General features: G+C 37.9%; 2 protein-coding genes across 4 annotated transcripts in view; one reads left to right on the top strand and one right to left on the bottom strand.

The window, feature by feature from the left end:
- The window catches only part of adgrg1 (adhesion G protein-coupled receptor G1), a 97453-nt gene extending 79288 nt beyond the window's left edge, over positions 1-18165 (top strand). For all 3 annotated transcript variants that reach the window (XM_031900838.1, XM_031900837.1, XM_031900839.1), the window contains exons 5-14: positions 1239-1353; positions 1525-1644; positions 2719-2835; positions 6072-6105; positions 6752-6852; positions 7409-7530; positions 9797-10062; positions 10525-10633; positions 11441-11709; positions 16305-18165. In XM_031900838.1, coding sequence (XP_031756698.1) covers positions 1239-1353; positions 1525-1644; positions 2719-2835; positions 6072-6105; positions 6752-6852; positions 7409-7530; positions 9797-10062; positions 10525-10633; positions 11441-11709; positions 16305-16453 — 1402 coding nt within the window. In that variant the 3' untranslated portion in view covers positions 16454-18165. The remainder of the gene's footprint in view (positions 1-1238; positions 1354-1524; positions 1645-2718; positions 2836-6071; positions 6106-6751; positions 6853-7408; positions 7531-9796; positions 10063-10524; positions 10634-11440; positions 11710-16304) is intronic.
- A 1387-nt stretch (positions 18166-19552) lies between these two features.
- zpd (zona pellucida protein D) lies at positions 19553-27045 on the bottom strand (the record flags this gene model as incomplete). The annotated part of the gene is given in 7 exon segments (NM_203521.1): positions 19553-19721; positions 19808-19928; positions 21436-21592; positions 22886-23128; positions 23760-23938; positions 24721-24917; positions 26958-27045. Coding segments are annotated over 7 exon segments (1128 nt in total). The 3' UTR covers positions 19553-19578.

Here is a 27045-nt window from a genome sequence, read left to right as displayed (position 1 = left end):
ATGATTCAAGGTTTTTTGGAGAAAAAGGAGAAAAAGATCAGCAGGGAGCAGAATCAGAACATAAAGTCAAAAATATTGTCTGTAAAGGAATATGTGTGCAAAAAGTTGGGGGTTAATCGGCATAATGGGGCAGTGAGAAGTAAGGGATGTTAAAAAAAATGTGTCTTTATGGACAGTACTGTATGTCACTAAATAAGACAAATGTACAGGAATGTCAGCGGGACATTTAATAATACTTTATTTTTAGCAGTATTTGTCTGTATTTTGCAAGATGGCAAAGTACAGGGCTACCTTGCAGTTTCACTAGAGCCCCAGCACCTTGCTCTTCAGGAATAAGTATGGAGAGGGACAATCGACTCTCAGGCCCGGGCCTAGGGCTGCAGAAATTTAGGGGCGGCATGCCGCCCTGCCGTATTGTAATTTTGCTCATACAGAGCAATGGGGACCGAACTAGCAGACAGGTTGGGGATGCACACAGGTTAGGGGGGGGTGGTTCAAAATCTGGCCCTGTTGACTCTAATACAAAGTGAATGAGGCAACGGGAGAAGATTACTGTTGTACATGGAGCAGATTTGTTAGTATTTGTAGCTTGGGTTTTAGCATATGACTTTTTTTTGCAATTTAAATGTAAAATTAGGACATTTTAAACATATTAAAAGACAACATAAAGGTGAACTACCTCTTTAAGTGCTGGAAGAATTTTAATTTGCAGGATCGCGAGTTAGAAGTCAGCTCGCAATCACACACTGAATAAACTGGAACCTGGAAACACACTCTCTGGGGCTGGCACTCTTGAGAGCAAGAGCTGCATATATTTGTTGACCTATGACATGTAGATTTTTAGTTATTAAAAAGATAAAATGTTTGACTTGATACATGTATTGTGAAGGCTGACTGTTATAATCTCTAGGTCAGTCTTAAGAAACCAAAACAATTAATGGAATTTAACAAGGTCACAGAATTCCCAAAAAGGCTGATAAATATTCTACCTCATGGCAGTGTGCCTATTCCCATGGTGGGTTAGACAGAAAGCCTCCACTTTATTTTCTGTGCTATTTCACTGCAATCAGGTCTAGCAATGTTTTTTAATTTCATAATTACAGGTAAAAATAAATGCATAAGAAATATAGTTAACTGAGACAAACCCTAAATGGATAGGTCGTCAGCAATTTGAACAGAAGGCTATTGAACACACATTCACATACATGAACCCTATCTGAAGTGTGCTTTTGTTTTAGGCTGCGGCAGTGGATTGATAAGACCCTCTCTGGGGTGCAGTTTAAAGGCAACAGTCACCACTTTGGGAATGGTACTCTGCAGGCATCAGTATTCAAGCTCAACGCTGTAGATGTGGTGAGTACAAAAGTGAATTTGCTTCATTTGTTCAGTGTACCAAGGCACATCTACAGCCTTCCCTATGTAACATATTTATTCTATATTCCTAATAAAAAAAAAAGTAATTTCTTTCCAAAAGATATGATGTCTCTGTTTCAGAGCTGTGTAATCATTCACTGTGTTTTACAGCTTCAGTCCATTCCCAAAAAGATGGGAATTTCTGTGTCTGTTCCAAAGCAACTCATAGAGAAGGGTGGAAGTGCCAAGAGGCTTCATGTGGTCACTGTTCGTGGGACCTCTGTATTTAAGGTAAATTAAAATATTCATGGCAAATATGTTCCCCTATTAAAAAGAGATGAGCAGCATAGTTTGCAAACTCAAGAGCAAGGCATCATTCCATTTAAGAAGCAAGTGCAGCTGCTATGGATTAGCAAAGGAGTAAACAGTATAGGGAAATACTCCCTTGAAGGTGAACAGATTGCATGGCTAGTGCTGAGGTTACCTTAATATACCTCGGGTATATTAAAGAGTGATAGGAAATATTCTAAAATATTCTCAGTATGAAAGAGAGAAAGTGAGATTAGGGGATCGATAATATTTTGTCATGGCAGAGGACAGTGGAATTCAAGGAAGTTTAAACCTTGAAAATCTGAAAAGGGAGTTTAGAAAGGAGGTTTTGTCTGAAAGATAAACTGTATATAAGGAAAATAGGACCATCAAGCCCAGGCTCATATAAGCCTTTTGCCAGTTTTGTGTGAGATATCTCTGTTGATTGTATTAGTAGTGGCTGTAAGGGAAAAATTATGAACTTTGTGTCCTGGTAAGAGCCGAATCCTGTTGTTCTTTGTTTTTTTTTTTTTTTTTTTAAGACTTTTAGTGCAGAGAGTGCAGTTGTGCTCTCTGTACTAGTGGTAAGAACCCCACCTTGACCTGCCCTAAGTGCAAAATGGTGACATTGGGGCTTTTTCCATATTCATCACCAGCCCCATAATGACTTCTGGGACAGGCAAAAAGAATGATGCTGTCACCTGAGTGATTTCCTTTTTATGGGTGGTCATTCCATACACCTATATGTACTGTTGATTTATCAGAGGCACATAACAAAACTTATTCCTATGGATATTGGAACTGTTTTCTAGTTTATCATGTTATGGCTGTCAGGTTCCCCCATGGGTATGAAGGTCAATCCCACATGCAGATGTTAATACATACTGTATAAACCAGTGTTTATGGGAGCAGTGGTTTACTGGCACAAACAATAAGAGGAGCTGATTAAATTTTGATCCCCAGCCCATAGATTACATAGTTATGCATCTGACCTGTGTGTTGTATAATTATTGAATATTTTAAGCATGTATTCCCCAAATGTAATTCTTTTTCCAGGATGCAGCTAGCAGCACAGTGCTTGGAGACAAAGTGATCGGTGTCAGCGTGGAAAACACAAAAGTTTCCAATCTGTGTGAAGATATAATGTTCACCTTTGAGCATGAGCCTGTAAAGGTAAGAATGTTCTGAGTGATACACTTTGTAATCCCGTATACAGCATATAGCAGAGTTAGAGTACATACAAAGTCATTGTTTCAAGTCAACTTCACTGCTGCACTGCTACTGCACAGTTTCCAGCTCCATGACACTCTCTCTCAAGCTCAGGCACCTCAGGCCCCTTGGTTCTCTGTCAATCAATTTCAGACACTCCCTGTCCTTGTCTCAGTCTCCAAAGACCACTTGGCTCTCTCTCAGGTTTCCTCTCACATGCTGGGAACAGCCAGAACTGTGTCTTTCCGCCAGACACACAAGAGAGACCCCAGGTATTGGAGCGCATCCCTTTTACCTTCACATGAAGCTCCTCTCTCAACTGACACATGAGGGAATATTAATCCTATCTGTACTAGGTATCCCCCTGCAGCCCATATCATGTATGTTAAATGCACACTTTCCTTTACATTTTTAGGTCAGACTTGTGTTTTCTAAACACACTGTCACAGTATGTACAATAAATATAATCAATGGGTTTATTTCAATGGGATGTGTGCCCAAATACAAGCCAAACTTTCAGTGTAATTGCAAGTGAAAACTGGCCCAACATTTTGCACCACCAAGTAACTATGTCCACATGTTACATCTAAGATAAACAGGGTATTTTGTAAACAGGACATGGGAATACATATGCATGTCTTTTAATTACCCTTTATTTATTGTATGCAAAAAATAAAACAGGGCTCCCTTGTGCTTCATTAGCTTAAATTGGAACAACAGGCACATTGATGCAAGGCCCAAGACAGTTAATTGTTAATGTTAAATGTTAATAATATTAAATCATGGGCAAGTTTGCATTTAACACTTGCACCTACTTGTTAGTAAGGGTGTGGCACAAGCTGAGATTAGTCGCCCGCAACAAATCTCCATTGTCGCCTCGAGAGGAAACTTCAGTGATCGCAGCGCCGCGTATGCCACCCCACCGGCGATTTACATTCTAGTCGGTGGGATGTCATATCAGGGAGATTATTCGCCTGCGACAAGGGAGATTTGTCGTGGGCGACTAATCTCAACATGTGCAACAGCCCTAAAGGATATCTGGAGCTGTAACCTTCATTAATCCTCTTTTACTTCTGCTGCACTTAACATGTTTAGGATCCATGCTAGTGAGTAAACATGGACAACTGTGTCATGCATTCATGTGACATAAAATGAATGTCATAAAGAGAGAAGTGCCCACATTGGCTGTGAAACTTACTGTCCCTGATCTATATCTTACTGTGGTTATGCAATAGGAAATGATCCTTCTCCATTCATGACATCAGTATGGTTTAACACAAAATGATCTTGCTTCTTGTTATCACGCAGTTTTTTATTACAAGTTTGACAGCAGAAAATATGCTGAAAGCTAATATATAACTGTATGGGATAATGGTTATAGCTAAACCATGCTGACTCGCTGTATATTACGCAAGACAGCAAATAGGTTCTTACTTTACCTTAATGGTGTCTTAGAAAAATAGCCCAAAATAGTGCTCTATCTACTTTTTCCCCATAGAACAACTTTCTATACAGATATTAACTTGAATGCAAGTTTTGCCTCGGCTGGCAAAAGTGTTGTTCTGTTAGTGAACAATGACACACATACATTTTCATGAGTTGTACTTAATCTGGGTGGGAAATGTACACATGCTTGGGTGCCTTACCCACAGCTTTAATCTTGTGCTAGATTCTGTGGCTAGCACCTTCACAGATCACATTTGTACATTTCTTGTGTATGGACAGACACAGACACAGACACTGTGCACCTTTTGCTAAAATGAATCGCAATATGTATAATGCATACTTCTGGTCAGAAGCCGTAGAACAGTGGTTTTGCTCTCCTAGCTGCACCTGCAAGCCCAGCTTCAAGGTCAGTTTAAGTGAGATTGGTGTGATAAAATATTTCATGTCCTTGATATTATTGAAACTATGGCTGAATGACTGATTATTACTGATGATTATTTATTTACTCATGCTTTTTAAATTATTACAGATTACAGTGATAGCTATATTAGGGGTTTCTGTGTTGTGTGGGGCTTAATACATTTTGGTCACAAAAAGTTCCCCTTTAATAATTAACTTTACCAACTAGAAATTGTGTATACATTTCCTGTTAGCATAACTTATAATGATGCCACTGGTGATAGGCTATTTTTCAGATGTTACTTTGCGGCAGTTTGCTAAGGAAGTTAGTTTACATATGTAAATCAGTATATGTAACTACATCATGCTACCAAGCAAGCCGTGATGTGCAGTATGCATTAGGCTCATAATAAAGTGTGAATGTCAGCGGGAAATTAAAAACCACTTAATTCCTGTGAGACTCGATTGTGTAAATAGATATTGGCTAAAAGCATTTAAGCTTTCTTTAGCATGATTTATGAAATGTTATATTACTGAAAGATCTAAGTGAAAAAGCAAATGTGTGAATAAGATTTAGACAGTTTGTGCCTTTTTATACAAGTTGCTTCATACATGTAAATGCTCATTTCTGGAATACAGTGTGGAATACTTGCTTGAAGTTCTATTGGCCTAAGAAAGCTTTCTGTCTCATTATATTTATATTGTATAAATATATGTAAAAAATATGTATAACTGTACATGGTATGAAACAGAGCCAATTCTAAGTTAAAGGGAAACTATACCCCCAGAATGAAAACTTAAAGAACAAATAGTTTATGTTGAGTTATATTAAGTTACCTACCGTATTAAAGAATCTTGCCAAACTGGAATATATTAGTAAATATTTCCCTTTTACATCCTTTCCTTGATCCACTATTTAGTAATGGTCTGTGTGCTCCCTCAGAGATCACATCCCTCAGGATCACATCAGGAAGAAGTGTGGAAGCAAAAGGCAGAACTCTGCCCATTCATTGGCTGTTATGACCAATCATGTATGTGTGCCTTGGCTCGTTTGTGTGCACTGTGAATTCTGTGATCCCAGGAAATTTTCTATTTAGGAGTACCAATAGCACATACTACTAAAAAAGTATATTTTTATGAAAATGGTTTATTTAGATGAAACAGGGTTTTACATATGAGCTTGTTTATGTAATATATTTTTATAGTGACCTACATTGTTTGGGGGGAATAGTTTTCCTTTAAAATGGTTTTTTTGTGCAGTCTGTCACTGCTAGCAACATCACTTCTCTAGAACATTTGCTCTATATACGTTTTGAGATTAATCCATATATACAATTTCTTTTTTTTCATTACAGACAAATTTTTCTCCAGTCTGTGTGTTCTGGAATGGTAAGAAAAAAATGAAGGAGTGTAATTTTTGTAACCATTTTACGTAATCCATTTTATTTAGAGAATTTTACGTAGTGTTCTCAGTACATCACAAACTCTAATTTCAGGCCCTAAGATTTCTAAATTCAGGCCCAAAGACAGTATGCAGTTTATTAGCAACAGAGCATGTAGCTCTATATAGAAACAAGAGTTGATTAACTACACTGCTTATTATTTGGGCCATAGCACTGACAGGGACAATTAGTACAATTATTAGAACAAGAGGAAGTCAGAAGTTCATGAAAAGGGTTAATATTAGTTTCTAGTATCAATAAAATATGTATATACACTGCCCAGTTGGTAGCAGATAAATGGTAATTATACACGTGATAAATGTTTTTAGCAAGAGTCTAAATATTCTAAAGGCAACACTAATCTTAATTACTGATCATTAAGCTAAGTTCAATAGCACATTGGGAGCTTTTGGACAATATAATTGCTGTAGCCAAAAAAACACCAAGCATTCAAAATTGTGCCCATAGATTTGCAGTGAAATTGGCTGCAAGCACTGTGTTTCCAAATTTATATAGACCTCAAGGAGTCTTTCTGAATGAGGGGTGCATATGATTCCCAGAGGAAGGTTATTTGTTCTTTGGAACTTTTACAGAATCAACTGATGGATGGAGTACATATGGCTGCAAAACGTTTCCCAAAGAAAACCACACGCAGTGCAACTGCAGCCATCTAACATACTTTGCTGTGCTAATGGTAAGTATACATTTTTTGCTTTTGCCCTGGAAGCATGCCAGGAATTTTAAAAAGACCTCTAACCACTCATAAATGGTATTCATGTGGCTCTGTAGCAGGCTGCAGTAGTTCATATTTTGTATTTATCCACAAAGAAAGGGTGGTGAGTCAATAAGTAGCATTGAGGGAGGAGAAATGTATTGACCAGTATGAATCTACCTACGATTTTTTGTGGATATTTTGAGAACATACTTCTGGATGGTGCATCAGGCATAGATATAAATAGATATTACATTATAGCAGTACATTTAAGGTTTAAACTATCCACATCATGGTCAGTGAAGTGGCAATGAGAGCCAGTAGATTGGTGAGGGAAGTCTGGGGCATTTATTGTATTTTCGATGGACTGAGGCCCAAATTGTTTTGCTCAGAGCCTACCAATGCCTTGCTTTGGGAAAAAATGTTAATGTGTCTGTTAATTAGTTCTGCATTCTTCTTGATATGTGTTTAGCTAGCAAATTTCATTATGAAGCTACATATAGATTATAGAGCCTAACATTTGAATTTCCTCCATTAGCAATACTCAAGCCAGACAATTTCAGAAGAGCACCTAGTATCTCTTTCTGTTTTGACCTTCGCTGGATGCACCATCTCTTTCCTGGCTGCCCTTTTCACCATCTGCTGGAACTGCTGCACCAGGTACTTGCAGAAGACACGCATAACCCTTATTAACGTGCTCTTCAAACATTTTACTAATATGTGGAGTAGAAACTGGAGGGCACCATGTCAATAGATATAGTAGTAATAGTATTTATTACTTACTATTTATTACTTAGTAAGATGAGCAATATAAGGCAACAATACCAAAATAAAAACTCATCAGATCTCCAAATGCAGACCACACCAGTGTGTTAAGGATTGCCGACATAATCTTCACTCTGACCTGGCCATATTTATTTATATATATTTTTTTCTATGTACCTGGGTACTATTTTTTAGTTATATTTTGGTTGCTAATATTATCCGCGTGTCTCTTAGAAGTGTGCTCAACACATAATTATTTGTATCAGTCATAGGATCATGATTACAAATATTTGGTAACCCCAGTCTCCATTCAGTATTGATATGGAATAAATGAAGGATATAATTGCACTTTTTGCAAACTGTTAGTTCAGGTGTATCTCTATTTTTAAGGGTTTCTCTTTTCCTTTTTGTTTGGGACAACAGTACAACCAGGAAACTGGATAGAATATAGGTTAACCATATGAATTTGCTACGAGTGGAAATACCTGTGAGATTTGGAACTGGAAAATAAATACCCTTAAGGTGCACTAATTTTATATGTGGTCAATATGTCATTTTCAGTCACTAAAGAGAAAAAAGAGTAACTTTGTGAATCCCCACATCCCTAAAAAACCTCACTCTGTTTCTGCACTGTCCTGCAAATCATCTCCTGTTCCTGCAAGCTCTGTTATGCTGTGCTCTGATTGGATCTTTCTTCTTGTGAATTCTCCAATCAGAGCACAGCTTTCTTGACAGACAGTAAAATTGACCAGTCAAGGCACAGATGCAGACAGCGCTCTGGGATATATTACAAACTGAAGGCAGTGCAGAAATGAAGACTAAAAATGAGAATCTGCAGGCTGTAAACTTTACCTAAGAACTAACTCTCAGCTTTTGCTGCAGATTTCATCCCACTTCCACTATACAGTTACTAAAGGTACTATACAGTTATAAAGGCTGACCCACTACAATTAGATAGTTTTTTGTCACCTGACATTTATTATATACCTATCACCTACCCTGACAGATGGATGATAACACGAAAAGTGTTATCATCATGAAAAAGCTAATTGTGCTTTTATATACTTGTTGTTGTTTTTTTGCACTTTTGCACTATTTTTTTTTAACTTTTGTCATTGTTTTGTTCATTTCTAGTTACAGTGGAGCCAATGCTGTGTATCAGTGCTAGTTTTATATTGCCAGGGCCTAAATATCTGCCATCAGTACCCACTGCCTCTTACTGCATATAATGTGCTGGTTTTGTAAATACAGACTGCATCTCAATGTAAATAATGTGCCTGGGATGTCAGTACCCACTGCCTCTCTCTCTATAAAACTAACTTAAACACATCTAAAGGGGTGGTTCACTTTTAAGTTAACTTTTAATATGTTATAGAATGGCCTATTCCCAGCAACTTTGCAATTGGTCTTCCTAATTTTTTATAGTTCTGTAATAAGTTGCCTTTCTCTTCTGCCTCTATCCAGTTTTCAAATAGGGGTCAAAAAGTATTGCTCTTTGAGGCTACAATTTTATTATTACTGTAATTTTTATTACTTATTTTCCCATGCAGGGTCCCTTAACTATTCATATTCCCATCTCTTGTTTAAACCATTACCTGGTTGCTAGGGTAAATAAGACCCTAGCATTCCGATATCTGCTGAACTACCAAATGGAGAGCTGCTGAACAAAAAGCTAAATAACTGAAAAACCATTAAAAATAAAAGAGGACAAATTGCAAATTGTTTCAGAATATCAATGTCTACATCATATTAAAAGTTAATTTAAAGGTGAACTACCCCTTTAAGCTAACTGATCACAAACACAAATGTATAGAGAATCCCTCACAGAAGTGCACGTATGAATACTTTTACATTCTAAGCATTTTAGGGCAAAAAAAGCCCTCCTACCCACACTATTGCACAGTATCCCTGGAAGTCAGTGGGAACTGCAAGAGGTAGTTGGGAGGTTCATTTTTTACACCAACAGTGAATCCACTAAGTCTCACATTAGCTTAAAAAGTCACCATCCGCATATCAGTGTAGCAGCTACACTTGCATTGTGACATTGTGCCAGTGGTGAAAGTGATGATATTTTAACTAGTATTTGTGTCATACATTGAAGATCTGGTTGTGTGCAAAACTTCTACATATATAAAATCAATTTCCTTTTTTCCCGTTATAGGAAGACTCATTCAAATCCTACCCTCAATATACACATGAACCTTTTGGGTGCAGTACTGCTTTTGGACTTGTTTTTCATGTCAAGCGCAGTGCTTGGGGCTTTTGACCTGCCTTCTGTTTGCAAGGGTTCAGGCATGCTGCTACACTTCACCCAACTCTGCATGTTCACATGGATGGGCATTGAAGGATTTAATCTCTACAGGCTTGTGGTCAAAGTTTTTGATTCCACTTCTTTTGCTACAAAGAAACTAGCTGTGATTGGCTGGGGTAAGTGTCATGGCAATTTCCTTACCTTGCAGAATGTCCCATGATAGTAACTCAAGGGCTGTATAGCAGGAACCAGTGAGTGATGATCAGATTGTTACAGACAAGTTCCTGTCTTAGAACATGTAAGTTGCTATGTAATAAAAATTACAAAGTCTAATGGTAGGTAATCACCTACCAATCATACCAATCAGCAGGCAGCATTTGTTGGTCACCAGTTATAACACAAACATCTGTTTGGTTGCTATGGGTTATAGCACCTAGGCAAACCAAGTTTATCAAATATGGGGCAAATATTGTTATTCAGGAAACACCAAGGAGATAGAGTTTTGGGATAGTAATCCACAGGCATGAAAATACTTTCAGACTATTGTTGTTATCCCTGGAAAGCATTTATTGTGGAGATCCAGTTCGCTGAGTCCTATAATGCAACTTCCTAACTGAACCATCTTTTCCTTTCTATAGGGTTTCCAGCATTACTTGTACTAGTTATTTTTCTGATAGATTTTGACAATTATGGCCTTTACAGTATTAATGTTGACCGGCCTTCATCGTGCAACTCCAGAGCTTCAATGTAAGTGAACCTAATGCTGACTTGCATGCTGGTTATAAACACTATATTCAGCAACAAAGATGTACTTTAATACAACTGGGGAGCCACTCTGTACCTTTATACACATTTTCTCCTTTTCTTCTAGGAGGCATTTTTTTTATGCTAGAGCAATGCCCTCTCTTCCCTATCCTAATATCATCTTTGCATATTCAGCTATGAGCAGAAATTGCAGATGGCAGCACATATAGCTACCATGGATACATGTTTATTGTCCTTATGGGAAGATTTGTGAATGCTGCATGGAAAAAACATATGTCTTCCTTTTTTGCAGTACTCAGCATTATATCCCCTTGAATACAGTTCCATATTGAATTGTGATACAGTCATACCTCGATTTTATGTTTTCCAGGGAACTGGAAATGTAAAATGGGGTTTCCTGCAGAAATGTGATTGAACCCTAAACTCTAAAAAGTGAAATCTGCCCAGTTTATAGTTATTTTCCGTTTCTTATTTTTTTTTTTCTCTCTTCCTATCCTAACCTTGGTATTTCCCTAGTTATTCTTTTTTCTATCAAAACTGATCTTTCATTATTAGTTCATCTAGTACAGGTGAAGTTAAACCGCAATTGATGTTTGACTGTACCTATTTTTATGTTGTACTCATCTCCTGAACCACAATGCAACACTTTGCTTAACAGCTGCACCACTGCCTCAGTAATAATGTAGCCTTAAAAGGCAGTGTTGTGATATAATGTAATATACTGAGACATTTCAATGTGTTTGGCATTCTTGCTGTTGGTTCTCTACTAATCTCCTCTTTTTTTTCCAGTTGTTGGCTGACTGAACCTCTCATTCACAAAGTGGTCAATTTAGGATACTTTGGCATTGTTCTCCTCTTTAACTGTGGAATGCTGACTGTTATGGTGGTGCGCGTCTTGCACTTGATGCCCCACAACCGTGGGGAGAACACCCAGTATTGTGTAACCCTCCTAGGGCTTATTGTTATGCTGGGACTCCCATGGGGGATAGCCTTCTTTTCCTTTGGTGCTGTTTACCTACCTGTCCAGTACTTATTCAGCATTTTAAATTCCTTGCAAGGTGAGTAAATACAAAGCTATACGTTAATATAATAGTACAGATAAATACAAAATAAATATTTTTACAGGTACAAAGATAAAGTGCCATGTGTTAGGGTTATGGTCCACAGGGAGATTAGTAGCCCATAGTTAATTTCGGCTATCACTGGTGACTAATCTCCCCAAAATGCAATTGCCAATGGAAAGGCATATGCGTTGCTTTGTTTTGCAAAGTCATGCAAAGTTTCATGCAGAAGAAAACTTTGCGTGACATCAGAAAATGAAGTGACACATATGCCTTCCGACCAGCAATTCACTTTATTGCCTGTGAAAAGGCATTTAGGGGAGATTAATCGCTTGCAGTAGCTGAGATTTAACTGTGGCCAACTAATCGCCCTGTGGGCCATCACGCTTAATCTAAGTGGTTGAGTAACACACATTCACAGACAGAAATGTAATAAATTCAGCCATTCACAATGTTTGTGTCTTGGCTCATAAATACACTGAATCAAATTCTGTACTGCTGCTTTAGTTATTAATTTGAAAAGACTGCGGGAGAGGCTCGTATGTAGGAATCTGGGATGGTATTCCAAAGGTAAGGAGCTCCAATAGACAAAGTTTAAAGGGGATGTTCCCATTTAGAAAAAAACTATTAGATTTGCCAATTAAAATAATATTTGCAATTTGGTTTCATTAACAAAAATGCAGTGTTTTCAATTGCTGGAAAGGTAGCCCTGAATAGATCTTTAGATTCTTTCTCTCTGCCTGCCAGGGATGTCCCCCCTCTGCATTAAGTAATTCGATGTAGTGACATCTCACAGAAGGCACAGGCAACAGTTGCTACTTCCTTTCTGGCTCTTTTGCTGGTCAGTGATCCAACTGGCTGATGTGATTCAGCCAATCACATCAGGGATACGCAAATGAAAGCAGCATTTCTCCAGTTATTCCTCTACAGACTGGGTCTTATACAGTAGAGATCAGAAAGCTACATCTTTCCTTTCTTTTGTAAGGGTAAATTTTTTCTTTGTTTTTTAAAGGTGAGTAGAGGATGTGGTTGGTGTTCGTGGACATCAAGAGATGAGTAGGAACAAAAAGTAACATAAGGGCCGATTCACTAAAGTGTGTTAAAACGTGCGATATTTCTAGCACGCGTTAAAAATGTTATTGCGTCTAATTTTTCGCGTCTTAACGCACGATTCACTAAAAGGATACTTGCGTTAATTTAGACGCGATGCTGCTTGCGTTATTTAGGTCGAGAAGACTATTTTTGTGCGGTATTTGACGGAACGCGCGCTAATCAACACATTGTGCACAAATAGTCGCCACGTGCGAAAAAACGCATGCCATATTAGCCATACAGGCCATTACTTTCGGAAAACTACTTTTAAGAAAATGACCATTTCCCTGCAAACTGGAGGCTGCATCACTCTAGGGCCAACACAGACTTGAATAAATCACACTGCAAAGTCCATATTGTGTTGCAAAAAGCTCATTAACTGTACCTTTCTATAATTACCGTCTGCCCCAAGTAGGTGTTATTTTTCGCACAGACAAATGCGATATTTAGCGCGTCTAAGTGTTTGTGAATCATGTGTTAGTATTATTTCTGTGCGCAAATTAACGCAAAGCTTAAATTTTAACGCAAAAAAGCATGCGATATGTGTTGTCGCACTTTAGTGAATCAACCCTTTAGTTAGGTGCAGAGGTAAAGTTTAGAGAAGGATTAACCTTGCTTAATGGGTGATAAAAAAACTTGTGTTGAACAAGGGAGTGTACTTTCCATTAATGTGATTACAGAAGGAAAGGTAAAGATTACCCCAAAGCAATGAGCTAACACAGTGCTGTCCAACTGGTGGCCCGCGACCCCCCTCTGTGTGGCCCCCCACCTGTCTGGCTGCTTTGATGGCTTACTCTTGTGTAAGCTTTAAATGGTATCAGTACTGTGATTAACTGCCCCCCCTGCATGGTTCTCACCTCAGATTCAGGCTGTAAACCCCCTGTATTGTTTAAATATGTAATCCCCTGTGTTTTTCACACCTTTTAATCTCTGCATTGTTCAACCCCTGCAGTGTTCACACCTCAGGCTCAGGCTGTAATCACCCATATTGTTCCCCTGTTCACACCTCAGGAGCAGTAGGAACCCACAAATACACCCTGCATACTACAAAAAGAACATATACTGAGGTGGTACTGCAATTAAAAAGTTTTTTAATATATAGTTATTGTGCAGACTGTTGGAGCAGTGCCAGCATTGTGTCACAGTAGACTGCCTGTGTGTGCCATACACACAGGCATCATAGGGCAAGCAGAGTATGGCACACACAGGCAGGGTAGGGAAGGCAGAGTATGGCACACACAGGCCAAGTATGGCACAAACCAGTCAAGAATGGCAAACACAGTGAAATTATGGCACATGCAGGCAGGGTAGGGAAGGCAGAGTATGGCACACACAGGCAGGGTAGGGCAGGCAGAGTATGGCACACACAGGCCAAGTATGGCACAAACCAGCCAAGTATGGCACACAGGCAGGGTAGGGAAGGCAGAGTATGGCACACACAGGCAGGGTAGGGAAGGCAGAGTATGGCACACACAGGCAGGGTAGGGAAGGCAGAGTATGGCACACACAGGCAGGGTAGGGCAGGCAGAGTATGGCAGGTTTTTGCTGTACTACAACCATTAATATGGGTATGGTCATGTGATAACATGGGTGTGGTTTCAAGTGGGTGCAGTTTCAAAAAGGGGAGTGGTCAAAACTGGCTTCCATTATCGGCCCTCCACCACGTAGGTTGGAAAAATTCCGGCCCTCGGTACAACAGAAGTTGGACAGCACTGAGCTAACAGGATTAAGAAGAATGCCTTACTAGTAATTATAAAGTGGGGTTTATTTAAATGGAAACACAATCATTCTAGTATTTTGTTCAGGTTTAATTTTAGATGTCCCTGAAAAATTCACAAAATCCATTGAATATGCAGTTTTTTTGTGGCTATTGCACATCTTTTTTTATGCGCATGCTGTTGTTGTTTTTTTTTTTTCAACTTACTCAGTTTTTTTTCTCAATGCAAATGCATTAAAGTCAATGGGTGTTTTTTTCTCAAATTTTTTGTTACTTTGTTAAGTCTATGGATTTTTTTCTCACTCCTACCATGCACTTTTTCTTGCGCAACTTTTTTTTATGCACACACATTTTTTTGTTGAGATTTCTTTTTAAAAAAAATTCACTGATGACAGAATGCAGAATTTCATCACAGATCCATGTCTGGTGAAAAAACTTGTTCATCACTATCCGTGATTCATCCAGGAGACTGCTAGTAGGCTCAAACATTCCTTCACTCTGTATTACTCTGTGTGCATATGAATGGAACATGCTGTTTGCCATGCCTGAGCATTCTTTATATACATCCTATATTATATATATATCTCTTTTAATAAGAGTTATATGTAAATTTATTTCTGAACAATTCTTTTTGCCAAGAGCTATGAGAACCAGCTTGTTACTAAGTATATTTATTCAAAGCATAGCAGGTTTTATTGTATATAGACTAAGATCTCTCATTAGGCCAACAACGCTGTGAAACCGCAGAAACCTACACCACAAGGTTCATGGGAACTTCACAACTCTAAATTTAAATATATATATCTATATATTTATATATACCATGTGGTTAATGGTTTTAAAGACACCTAAAAAAAACTTTTTTAAAACGTGGCAAAATATATGTGCAATAATATACTTTTCTCAATATATTTAACAAAACTTCAGTGCATCTATTGCCTTTTATTTCATAATAAAAGAATATGTAAAAAGCAGCATTTTCAATATACTTCAGTTCATATATTTCAATGGTTTTACAGTTGTTTGTAAATTTTCAATTGAAAAACATGTTTATCACTTTGTTCTGAATCTTGAAACAATGTAGCAGGAGTCAGGTCTCTTAATCAACTGGCTTCTGCTACACTGATACAGGGAGTCAAGGGCAGTACAGATACATTTACAAATAATTTTAAAGCAACTGAAAATCGCATTTCCGTTCTTAGCCAAGGCTCATCATGGGGTTTTATTGGCAGACTTTGCATCACATTCCACAGAGCAAGTGTCAATACACTGAGAAGAGGTCTGATTACCTGTTTGCTGAGCAGCCTTACAGAATGCAATATTATACAATTGGTGCCAGGGCTGGAACTAAGAGAAGGCAGGCAGAGGCACTAAACTAGGGCACAGCTACTTTTTAAAAGGGTTGGGGGTGGGTTGTTTAGTGTGGTATTCACAGCTCATCATTAAACCAGCTCTTTGTTTCTCACCCTTCCTGTGTTACTGAGTCTGTGTCCACCACTCGATAGCAACCCTTCCTGTGGGTGCCAGAGCTCCCTTTCTAAGCTCTGTGTGGTGCCCTGGAAATTAGCAGCAACTACTTGTATTTTGCCACATTGTCTGCAAGTAGCAATCCCTGTATAAGCTCTACTTTAACGACTATTTAAAATATATGCAACATAGTACATATTTCTAAATGAAGTAAATCTTTTTTTTAGTTATGTTGTTTCCTGCCTAATTTTCCAGTTCTGGTCAATATTCTGTCATTTCATGACATTTTCCCTTTACCTTTTTCTTATTGTCTTAGGCTTATTCATCTTTCTTTGGTACTGGGCATTGTCTCACCCCCATGTAAAGGACCCATCCAGATCCTTGGACAGCAGCAGTGCAACACCTGCATCACCACGAAGTGACCAAAGCACACTCATGTCTGATCATAAGAAGCTCCTCACCTGAACATTTCCAGACTGGACTACTGTGTTGTGCAAGTGCTTCTAGCTATCTCAGCTAGTCTTTACAGTGCAACACTGTGTAAGCACATTACTAGGGATTTGATGCAGATCCTCTCCCATGTTCATTCCAGTAACAGCACAATCTGCCTATTTTCCACTGTTTGATGATTCTGTAGCACTTTAGGTAGCAGGGGTAGCTAGACTTGACATATAGTCATCAGTAAATGAAATATTGCTTTATTACAGGACAAAACAACTAAATGAGGCTTTATATCCAATGTGGCGCTACAGTATAGGATATCTTTTTTTCCAGCTGGACGTGCAGTGCTGGCTCTTATGTGCTGAAGTTTTAGAGGCCATATATGAAATATGTAGTTTAATTTTTGAAAGGATAGATAAAGATATCCATTTCCTCAATTTTAAGAACCCAAAGTATCCCAAAAAGAGCTCTTGCCCAAAAGAGATGTTCTATTCACCATAAAGAAGTAGTTGTGGAAATAAGATTAATAGTTACAACAGAAAGAAAAAGCAATAAAGAACAAGACTATTGTTTAAGTATACATATTTCTAGTAGTGATCTATACAGCTGGAACTGAAATTTCTAATATCTGATACCTTATGAGTTTGGGGTAGGTAAGGACAAAAAGCTGCACTGCTTCCAAACTATTAAGCACATTAATATACAATATGTTCAGACAGAGTATGACGTACAGGCTAATCCCATACACATTGCAATGAGATTTCTAGCACAGTAAATGAACATGCCCAATACATTCTGCAGTGATTCACTGGAGCTTCCTAGGTTAAAAACACTCTGGGTAAGGAGTTCTAGTAAGTTATATAAACAGGGGGTTATATAACTTGTAATATTAATATTAGTTTTTCCCTAAATGAAAATTTGTCTTTAGGCTTATTAAAACGTGAGGCCTGTAAATGGGATATGATTCATTCAAACATCATTGCATATACACCTGATGAAACAATAAGTTTATAAAATGTTAGATACGGTACCAATGTTTACCTGTTTCCTTCAAACACCATTTTGTTCTGTAAGTCTGAAGTAGTATAGTGCCTTCATTTGTTAGAGACTTGTTTATTTTGTTTTGCATTACACGCACACATGCACACACTTAGAAGGCTTATTGTGAACCATTTTAGGTCTAACTTTTTTCTAAACACTGGACTGCAGAATGTAAGTGTACTGTATGTTGGCGTACACATGTATTTTAATGGTACAACAGCTTAAATTATTTACACTGCCAGCATTTTTTTATGTAAGGCAACCAAACATCTTCTCTTGTGTTATTGTTTTTAATAAAATTGCAATTAAGCACTTGTTTTGTATAAATGATCAGTCTGCACAGGCATGTACATTGGTACATTGTGTCACGCAAGCACATAGAGCTGGCTATGGAACAAAGGGCTCATCCTTCCAGTATTTTCCTCTATGAGAAGATGTTTATCTATGGCCATCCTGCAACTCTCAGCACTAGCTGAAAGGACTTACAAAGCAGACACACACAGTCATTGTAACATGCACTTACAGAAATGTACAGTTAGCATCTATGAAACTTATTTTATATTGTTGCATTGTACGTAAATGTTTTATTTAGAAATGTAATATATTCTTTTCATCTGTCTTGTTTGTATATATGATTATTGTACAGATTTATAGAGCAGTTTTATGAGCCAGAAATAAAATATAAACTTAAGGAATGTGTTGTGTTTATCCTTTAAATCACTAAAGATGTGTAACCAAGGGGCATATTAACTAAAATGAGAGAATGGCAAATTTCCCTGAAAAGGGACCTGTTCTGCCTCCCCATTCTAAGCATTGACAGTGTGATCTCTATAACTTATCAAGTTGTCTTACAACCTCAGTAGTGTTGGCAGACCATTGACTCAATCAGAATGGCACCTTGGAGATCATTAAGAAGTTTATTCCAAACTGTGAAGATCATGATAATAGTGAACATCCAGATAGGACAAAAGATCAAAATATGATCCACTCCAGAAAACAGGCCCAGATTTGTGGCTAGGCCATAAAGGCCCGGGCCTAGGGCGGCAGAAATTTAGTGGCGGCATGCTTTTGCAGATTAAACATGAAACCCAAATTCTTTTTTATTAAAACATCCATACCTGTTATAAATGTATTTTAAAATCTGAGCTGTCAAAACATATATTGCCTGCCCTGCCTTTATACCTATAGAGGAGGGGCAGGCAATTAACTTTTTGCTTTTGTTCAGTACTTCCTAGAGGTCATTGCATTTATGTATCCTGTACAAAGACACATGGATTTAACTGAATCCTGCTAAAAAGGCCAAATCCTGGATTTGGCGCATTCCTACATGTCACCTAGCATATTGATGCAAACTTTGATGAAGTTAGATGAGAAAATTCACAGTAATTTAGTAAATATGCTCTTAAAGTGACATTCGAGAGAGTTGTGGGCTGATTAACTCACCCAAGGCCCCGTATGGATTCAAAGGCCTACTATGCATTGGAAAGTAATCACAGGCCTGAGGTCAACTACACAGTATATTGCTGTAGCTGTAATTAATAGCATTTCAGTTATATCATGAATCTGCTTCCCTTTGTAGGTTTCAGAGTATAGGCAGGGGCCTAACAAGAGATATCCAGGGCCTCATTGCCACCCACACCATGCAAATGCAATAATACAGTAAATATAATATAGCGTTACCCTTTTGCATGCAGCAACTTACGTACTTTTACCCTCCTACTTCTGTTTCTTGCACTGCCTTCACTGTAATCAATTTGCAGCACATGGATCCAACTAGTTTTGTACCCAAATTTTGATACTTGGGGTAAAGTTCAATGTTTTAGTTCCAATTAGAAATTGCCTGTGATCTATTAAAATTACTCTAATACAATACATTTTAGAAAAAACAAAAAAAAAAAAAAAAAAAAACACATTTACATAAGTTCTCCATTACAGTTTATTAGCCACTGCTATATACTGAAACATATAAATTGCATTTTTGGTTCCATTAAGACTTTTTCTAATAAGAACCCAATATTTAATCCCAAAGTATTCATTTTGTGGATTTGTATTAGTAATAAAAAGAACAGGTTCTTTTTTTTTTTTTTTTTTTTTTTTTTAAATACAGGTCATGGTGTGGCTTGAACTTTGTAGATGTTTGGCCCATTTACCTTCCTTGCCCATTTTAAGGATTTAGCAATCACTACTAAGCACAGAGCAAAGAGTATGGCTCCTGCAGAAACGGATCCCACCAGTACAAGTTCACTCATACCTGGAAGAAAGTTAAACAGTCAGAATTTACAGTCTTGCAGAAGGAAAAAAAAACATTGATAAGACCTATTGTAATCTAAATCATACCACTGTCTGCTCTTCCTACATCAGATAATGGAGCTGTGATCAGAGTAATTGGTCCATAAGAAACAATTTTACTGTAGTCACTTTCAAGATCTCTTTTCTTCCGTCCAGCATATGGATCAGGCTGTAAAGAAACATTTGTTTAGGCCAGCGGAGGAAGATTAGCCATATTTATAAACCAAGACCCTTCTGTTTGTTTCATTCTTAATGATTACTAAACAAAGCAGACAAATTTCATATTATATACCGTATACTGTATAGTACACATACACTCTTATTCCTAAAGTCCAGTTTCAAAAGAAAAAGTTAACAGGTTAAATCTATCCTGCATATGTTAACATATTTTAAACAGAAGTCGTGGATTTAATGTAGTGCATATGTTATCTGTTCTGCTGTGTTCCGTCAACTGTTTTCTAAAAGCCCTTGAAAATATATATTGGAAAAAGCACCCCGGTTGTAAAATATAAGTCACGAGGAGTTTCAAGGCTAACTGGTTGCTTTTATATTGGTTATGGAACCTTAAGGTGACTTAATCTCCTCATATTTAACAAGAGGGTATGCTAATTAAAATACACAAATTTCAGCGAGTCGTGGCAGAAATTACATAATTGATTATAACAGTTTACAAGGATATAGTTTATATCATATTCATGTTTCTTGTGTAATATATATATTTCCCCATTACCATGGGTTATATTAGATTGGATTAAATGACTATTATGTATACAATCAGTTCCTGGTGTCCCATTAGTAAAGGAATTCACCTCTGAGGTTGTTTGGGTCAATATATACATTTGATTTTGTAGTTGGGTTTAAATATCCAATCTGCTGGCTAGTTGATTTGATTAAGCAAACCATGAGCTGAAAAAAAAACTCAGAAGCCTTCATTGAACTCAGGGTTAGAGAAAGTCCAACACAAAACCGATAAGACACCATCACCATTTTAGTGGTACAGAACATACAAAGATGTAAATTTAGGGAAAAAAACCCTCAAAGAATACAATCAACCCAAAATCTATTTAAACTCCAACATTAGCTGACCATGCCACTGTAGTACCAGGGGTGGCATACTTTCATAAAAACAAGCTAGAATTACAAAATAGTATAGTAATAACATGAGCCTAGGGTGTATTTAGCATAAGTTCTATATTAGAGATTGTTATGTTTAGGCATTATCAAGTTATAAAATGTAAAGCCCAATTTTAAATACAAAATAAGACACATTCCATATGGAAAACTGGTTCTACAATATACAAGGCTTTGTGCCAACTCTGAATAATGTCTTAGCATGCACTAAAATGTACTATATATTTTATGTAATGCCTGTACACACACAATAAAAAACTTAAATGATATAGAGATAGACAGACAGTGTACTAGAGGGCAAATAGCTGAACTCAATCAGTCACTGCCTGCCAGCTGACCCACCCTCTAGTACTTCAACACACATTCACAGGAAATAGACATATTTAATACCCACATTTATGGGCCCATTTAGAATAGGGTCACATTTCATCCTTTTAGGCATATCACTTTTAGTTTCTCTGTTTTATCACTTACAGGCTGCATCAAGTTACTGCTTATGGAATATTAAACATGAAAAGCAAAAATTTGAAACAGGGATTTGTTACCCGATTGCAGAAAACAGTTGAGTTAGGTTGGCAGAGCAAAACTTTGCAGTGTAAGTAGACTTCGGAGTAATTAATAAAGTGAAACATCTGCATAACAAAGCGGGTCAGAGAATTGTTAAAAGTCGGGATCATATTCACTGTAGTGTCATTTGGATACCTGTGAAGACCAAGAAGACCAAGATAATGAATGCACACAGAGTATCCTTCGAGGCAGGGTTACACATGGAAATTAAGAGAGTCGTCACCCAGACAATTAGGGGCACATTTACTAAAATCCATATTTTTCTTGACTTAAAACACGATATGGTAAAAATTCGGAGTAACCACGATAATTTCTGAAGTTTGAAAATGCTTTTATCATTCGTACGAAAATATTGTAATTGTGTTCCAAAATTCACAATATTTTCACACCCAAGTTTGTTCTGCCACGAAAAGCTTTCTGGCTTTGGAGCCTTCCATAGGACTCAATGTTGCTCGACAGATCAAACCTGGCGAAAAGAAAGTTCTGTGGAAAGTGTAACCAAATCGTTAAATTCTGAAATGTTCGTATTCTTTGCACAAAGTGCGATTTTTTTGTTGAAATTTAGCGAGAACCACAAAAAACTTGTAGAATTTTAGCAAACTTTTTGCATACATTCCGAAATGTTCTAGAAGTTAAAAAAAAAAAAAAAAAAATACGAAATAATCTCAAAATTGTTTAGTATCTCCTTGAGAGGACAACATTTTTGGGGCAAATTCACTTGTTTTGCAGCGGTCTGCAAATACTCCAGTCTGTTTTCTGTTGATAATTGCTTGGGAAGTTTGTGCACCCAAGCTTGCAGGTGATTGTAAGTGAATGGGAGGGGCTTTTTGTGCCTCCCAACATTAACTTACTTAATGCCCTGGGGATAACATACTCCCACTACAATATTAGTAGATTTATTATATTGGATATGGAAGCAAGAGATTGATTGCACAGGTTTTGATTTAATCCTTAATCCACATTCAAGTTTAAGTAGTTACTTATGTGGCTGTGACTTAAGGTGGCCATACACAGTAAGATCCATTCGCTTGGTGGGTATTGGCTTGTCGAGCTGATGGAAAAAATCAAACCTGCCAGATTCAGATCTGGCCAATTTCAAGCCAGATGTTGGTCAGACAGGCATGTCATTTGTGCCAATACATGGGCAGAAAAGCTGTTGAATCGGTCTAAAAAGGACAGATATCGGCAGCTAGAATCAGCCTGTGTATGGCCACCTTTAGTTCTTCTCTACACACCCCAATCCTTCTCCTACCATAAACTTTGCTGTCAAGTTCTAGCAGGGGGTGTGGGGGAAGGGCGGGGGTTGCAATCAGAAGGCACCGTGCCTTCAGACGCTGAAGTGATGTACCTTAAAATCTTTATCACCCTACACTAGTGGCTTCTTCAAAAATGCCAGAGAAGAAAGAAGCCATACTAAACATGCCTTACCCAGAGGAGATGATAGGATATTTGATATTGTCTTCAGGATTGGCCGTCGGTGTAGCCCAGCAATCTTCTACTCTTAGTGAGAAGTAATTCTGTAGGTCATGATCATGAACTTGGAGCTGGACATAAAGGTTTTGGGAAAGTGGGATGACTGGCAACCACTCATATGGCTGCTTGAATTTAGATGTTGGATATAGAGTCATAGTAACATTAAACGTTCCTTCTTTAACCACAAAGGTCACCAGCCTAGATGCAAGTGGTATCAGATATGAAAAGAGATTAGTACCACTGTAGGTAATTACTTAAAAGCAGTATCAAGTACTAAAATGTTTCGATAGATGCTTGCCACACACTAAATTTTCTGCGCTAATTGGGGATGATTTATATGTATCTGGGAAGGTACAAGGTGCAAGGTAAGGGAAATGTAGGATACACAGTTACTAACACCACCATGTGGGAGTTCAGACTTCACTAAAAGGTCTGGGCCACATAGCAAACAATTTCACTTAACTGTAAATATAACATTAAAATATTTAAAAAAAGCATTTTTCTAAATACAATCTGTCTCAGGGGGCACACACCAATCATGCATAACAGCAATTGTCCTTAGAGAGATTGCCAAGTAGGACATTGTAAACAGTAACTTTGTTCTAGAAATAATACAGAATTTTAGAGTCGGAATGGAGTGTGTCTATACTACAGAGCTCTCAAACAGACAATGTGTCTGCTGCACCTGTTACCACCCAGATAGCCATGATATAATTTGCTTGTGTCTAAAAAAAAAAAAAAATTGCTGTGTATTTTGCTGAAGAAAATTAATGTAAATCAAATAGGTGAGTTGTCCTCTAAGATGAGCAGTATACTAGAAGATACCTACGAAGAGCTGGTTAGCAGAGGGTATGGCAGAGACACTACTCCATCATATTTATATACACAGGAGAAGCGGATTCGAATATCAGAAGATCTGGTTATAAGAGATCCTGGACCCACCGGGTGGTTCACCAAGCTTGTCCCCGACGTCAGCTCATTGGAATAAATCAAATGAGAGCCATTTACCTATAAATGCAATATTTGATATTAAAAGCAAATATATTAGGATGGAAACAAAAAAACAACAATTTTTTGCATGAGCAAGGTAAATGGCCATGTGTTTTAAAATACACATAATTGTATGACTTATGCCTTTATGACTTATCCCAAATAATAACTGGATTATTAAAATTTAAGAAGGTTGAATTAACTTAATGTTCCTCCCATTGACTTAAATTTGCAATATTAGCAAGTTTCTGGTGTTGGCAGACATTTCCTGTTAAAGTCAGTTGGCAGAAGAGTACCCCATGTGTCAATTCTAGGTGCCGCTTGTAGAAGTTCTTGTATATATTTTGAATTAGCATGTTCATGGGTCTTAGAGGGGCTACAGACTATATCGTAACATGCTTGTATACCCCTGGAATAAGGTGCATGGCAACACTGGTACAGTAGATTTGTTTATTGCCAGCAACCAGTAGCCAATAACTCAATTAGCTTTAGGCAGTTTTATTTGATGAAACAGGAGATAAAAACCTCACAAATCATTGTCTAATAGTCATTTGAATATGGCATTGATATAATCCATGTAGTTAGGGTCAGACTGGGCCCTTGTGGGCCCGCTAGCCCAGAACCGATCCCTGCTGGGTGCTCCGGGGCCCCCAGGTCCCCCTCTCGGGCCCTCCCAACCCCATTCTCGGGAAGGGGGTTGGGAGGGCGGCAGGGGTCTGAAAGGACCACGGCAGGGGTCCCTTGGGGGGGTGCAAGTTATTAGACTGTTAGGTTTGTCTTCAGAAAATAGTTTGCCTTACCTGCACAGTGGTTCCACAGAAAGTGTGGTTTTCATTTGTTAGAACTATGGACAAATACAGACCAGAGGAATTTTGTACATTACACATTGGGTTGGACATGTGTAGTTGAGATGCGTTTACATCAAGTCCATCAAGTGCTCTCCTCAAAAGTGTTATCGTCATTTGGTCATTATCACACTTCAGGTCTGCCATTGCATCTAAAAGGAGAGTGGAAAAAAAGTTCTCTCCAAAGATTTGGCCTTTGGCATAATATACAATATTGGATTTTGCGGGTCAGATTTATCTTATGGGTTAATCTACAGCAAGGGTTAACCTGCAGATTTGTGCACCCCTTCACTGGTCAGCCTGCATTCCCGAGTACATCTTTACAGCCCAGCTGTAAGCACAACCCCCCTGACTTGGATGGATTCTGTTCTCAAGCTAGCCTTTGTTACTACTACCACCATGGCCTGGAGGACAGAGCCAGACTGCTTTGTTTTTTTGTGCTGTGGAGCGATATATCTATGTGCTTACACTTGTAAACTGGTAACACCTATACTCATACGTTCTTAAGTTGTATGCTCCCATGTCACAAAGACTATAAAACCCTGCGCTGTCTGTTTTGTAGTTCTGACCCTTGACTTTGCTCAGAACCCACATACGTGTCAAATGTACTCCACTTTTTTTTTTTTTTCTACCTAAGATGACCTTCGGTATCTGAATTTTCATAACACTATCATGTAATTCACTAAGATAGTCATACAGCCTATATATTGGGTGGGTAAATGGGTATATATATATATATATATAACATATACTGCCAGATTTTGCACCAATCTATGAGTTTTTCCTTAAAGAACAGGCTAACCCCACCTGTGTTTTGAGTACAAAAAACAAAACAGATAAAGAATGAGCCACATTAACATCATCCCACTGCATAATCATTCCCTTGCAGTGGGAGAGCCACTGCAGGGTAAGGCACAACCGAGAAGGACAATCCATTACCACTTACAAATGAGGCATAGAATTTAAGAAAACCGTGCCACAGGTTTTTAGCACCAAAAACACTACTCTGCCATATTTCTGTATTTTGTGTTAATGTAAATATGTGACATTCTTTTAATATAAAAGGAGAGGGATTGATCAATGCACCCTGCTTCAGTTTCCTTAGTATTTTCAAGATTGCTTTTAGGTACAAGGTTATGAACATAACATTGCCCAACCACCATGCCTGGTCAATGTAAACCCCATATGGTAGTCCTAACTATTTACCTCTCTGCATGGTTGCATCGCTTGAAAAAAAGTGCCCCCAAGAAGTTACTTCAACAATTGCCCACCCAATACCAACACCCATTGTAAAGGCATAAGACCACTGGTTGTGGGAGGGGGGTGCTACAACCACATGAAGTTTGCCCATCCTTTCTGCAGAATAACTCTGCTAAAGTACAGAAATACATAAAAAGGGAGTTGTGGGAGCACTCTAAGGCAAGCAAAGTAATGAATCTTGCCAAATTTACCAAAAACTTACAAAAGAGGGTTGCTCAATGCACATCCCCTACTAAATTACTAATAAAACAGAGAACTTGATCATTTTCACTTATTGTACTTTGCTTGCCCTTAAATTGTTGAGCACTGAGAACACAGTGGTTGGTAAAAATGTACTTTGTGTATCCTGCAATAGGGCAATGCTGTTGTTAAATGATTAAATCTCCCCTATGGCTCTGCACAAACAGGAGCACATATAAACAAGGAATGCAAACAAAATTGGACATGTTTCTTGTTTAATGTGCATTAAAGCTCACTCCTGCAGAGCTGTCAACCGTTACTACCAAATGTCCCTGCAGATAATGTCCAGCACTGCTCCTTGCAAATGAGTCTTGATTTGTAAAGACAGATCTGACACGGGCTTGAGAAATGAGTTTGTTATGGTAAATCAACCTTAGCCCAGCTATTTCAGATGAGAACATTTTAAGAAAACAGTCTAGAGACTAGTGTATTTGTAATAAAAAAAAAAAACTTTTTAAAAGTAAAACCAAACTGAACTGCACAGACCTACCTAAAAATGAATTTTGTTTGGCACATACATTTGGCATACAAACTCCATCCATGTTAAGGAATAAACAGATTTTGAGATAGGGTTCATATCAGCATGCAATCAAGTTATATACACCTCATAATTTATTACATAAGCATGTAGTCCTTAAAATAGAAGCAATTAAATATTTTAAGTCACAATATCACACAGCTCAGCCGCTTACTTTGTTGCTGAATTAAGTCTGAAGAAATACAATCCGTCAGCAGCAATATGGAACCAACAAAAAGCCAGGAGGCCATATAATACTTCAT

This window comes from Xenopus tropicalis, chromosome 4 (genome assembly GCF_000004195.4).
Source record: "Xenopus tropicalis strain Nigerian chromosome 4, UCB_Xtro_10.0, whole genome shotgun sequence".
Taxonomy (NCBI): Eukaryota; Metazoa; Chordata; class Amphibia; order Anura; family Pipidae; genus Xenopus; species Xenopus tropicalis.
This window is presented reverse-complemented; position numbering and strand designations above follow the sequence as displayed.